General features: G+C 36.7%; 1 protein-coding gene across 1 annotated transcript; it reads left to right on the top strand.

Annotated features, from left to right (window-relative positions):
- The first annotated feature begins 770 nt into the window (after positions 1 to 770).
- On the top strand, positions 771 to 1,619 carry LOC137621018 (zinc finger BED domain-containing protein 5-like). The gene has a single exon (XM_068351458.1). The coding sequence runs from the start codon at positions 771 to 773 to the stop codon at positions 1,617 to 1,619; it is 849 nt and encodes a 282-aa protein (XP_068207559.1).
- Positions 1,620 to 1,848: the final 229 nt, after the last annotated feature.

Raw genomic sequence — 1,848 nt, 5'->3', positions numbered from 1 at the left:
ATATTTGGTATTGTTCATTACTTCTCTTGTGGTTTATTTATTTCCTTCACTGAGATATATTCCCTGTTGGAGCCCTTGGGCTTATAGCATCTTGCTCTTCCTACTCGAGTTGTAGCTTAGCAATTACTACTACTACTACTACTACTACTACTACTACTACTACTACTACTAATAATAATAATAATAATAATAATAATAATAATAATAAAGTACCCTTTACCTCTCGTTTGTTAGTGTTCGATCGTTTATCAGTCGTTATTGTTTACAATACGATATAGCCGTTACGGGACTGTAAAAAGTAAAAGAGTGTCTCTCTTACATCACGAACGCTACGAAGTCTCGACGACGAGAATAAGATGAATATTGACATTAATGAAACTTTCATCATAACAGGTAAGTAACAGTTGTTCAAATGACATCTCTTTATTTCCTTGTTCTCTTTCTTACTGGATTATTGGTGCCCCTTAGTGCCCTTGGTCCTTTAGTTTCATGCTTTTCCAACCAAGGTTGTATCTTAACTAATAATAATAAAATAATAATAATAATAATAATAATAATAATAATAATAATAATAATAATAAGAGCTATATTATCGCGTAACATTCCCCACAACGTGTAAAATATGAAAAGAAACATTAAGACAGAAACAATCAAATCATGGAGGAATACCTCTGCCAAGTGTGGATTTCTGTAGTACAGTGATTCTCAAACTGGGTGCCGTGGCACCCTGGGGTGCCATAGACAGCACCTAGGGGTGCCGCAAAATTGTCATGAGTTTTGGAGGTATGGCTCAATTACTGGGATTCGTTCGGTACATTCATGATGTTAAAATAGTGAACCAATTCTTTTGTTGTAAAGAACTTAAGGAAACTACAACAGGCAATGATATTTTCTCTACATTAAGTGAGTACTTAAAATCAGTTGGTTTGACCTGGCAATTGTGTGTTGGGATTTGTACAGATGGGGCACCTGCCATGATTGGCTCAATTAAAGGATTTGTGTCATTAGTGAAGAGAGAAAACAGCAGTGAGATAACAACACGTTGCTTTTTTCATCGTGAAGCGCTGGTTGCAAAGACAATTAGCAATGATTTAAAATCTGTACTGGAAAAAGTTGTAAAAATGGTGAACTTTATAAAAAGTCGACCGCTGAAGTCTCGTCTGTTTACTAAGCTGTGCGAAGAGCTTGAGGCAAAACATTTGAACCTTCTTCTACATACGGAAGCACCATGGCTGTCCAGAGAGAAAGTATTGTCACGAGTATGCCAACTGAAGGAAGACATGCTTACTTTTTTCACTCTTGAACAAGAGGAATTCTGTGATTTACTGGCAGATGACACTTGGTGTGCAAAATTGTCTTACTTAGCTGACATCTTTGAAGTTTTAAACAAGGTAAATGCCAGCATGCAAGGAAAATCAGAAAATGTTTTATCCTCCACTGATAAAATTAATGTGCTGAAAGAAAAACTGCAACTGTGGGGTGGTAAAGTAAAAGAAGGCAATTTGGACATGTTCTCACATGTTGCAGTAGCAGCAAACAGTGGTGAGATAATACCCATTATTTCTGAGCATCTTGCAGTACTGGAAAAACAACTTCAGCACTATTTCCCAAATATATGAACTGAAAACTATGACTGGATAAGAAACCCATTTGTTGCATCTATATCTACCCAATCACAGCTTACCCTCATGGAAGAAGAGCAGTTAGTGGAATTGCGTCATGATCGTGATCTAAAGTTATTGCACATGCAGCTGCCTCTTGATGAATTCTGGGTTCAGATCAAGACTAAGTATCCTCATGTTGCCAAAAAAGCTCTGGTAATGTTAATCCAGTTCTCTACTTCTTACC

Source organism: Palaemon carinicauda, chromosome 27 (genome assembly GCF_036898095.1).
Source record: "Palaemon carinicauda isolate YSFRI2023 chromosome 27, ASM3689809v2, whole genome shotgun sequence".
NCBI classification, from domain to species: domain Eukaryota; kingdom Metazoa; phylum Arthropoda; class Malacostraca; order Decapoda; family Palaemonidae; genus Palaemon; species Palaemon carinicauda.
Note: the sequence above shows the minus strand (reverse complement) of the source record. Positions and strands in the feature narration are given on the sequence as shown.

Coding starts and splice junctions, on each gene's coding strand:
- LOC137621018 (XM_068351458.1), top strand. CDS start 771: ATGAGTTTTGGAGGTATGGCTCAATTACTGGGATTCGTTCGGTACATT.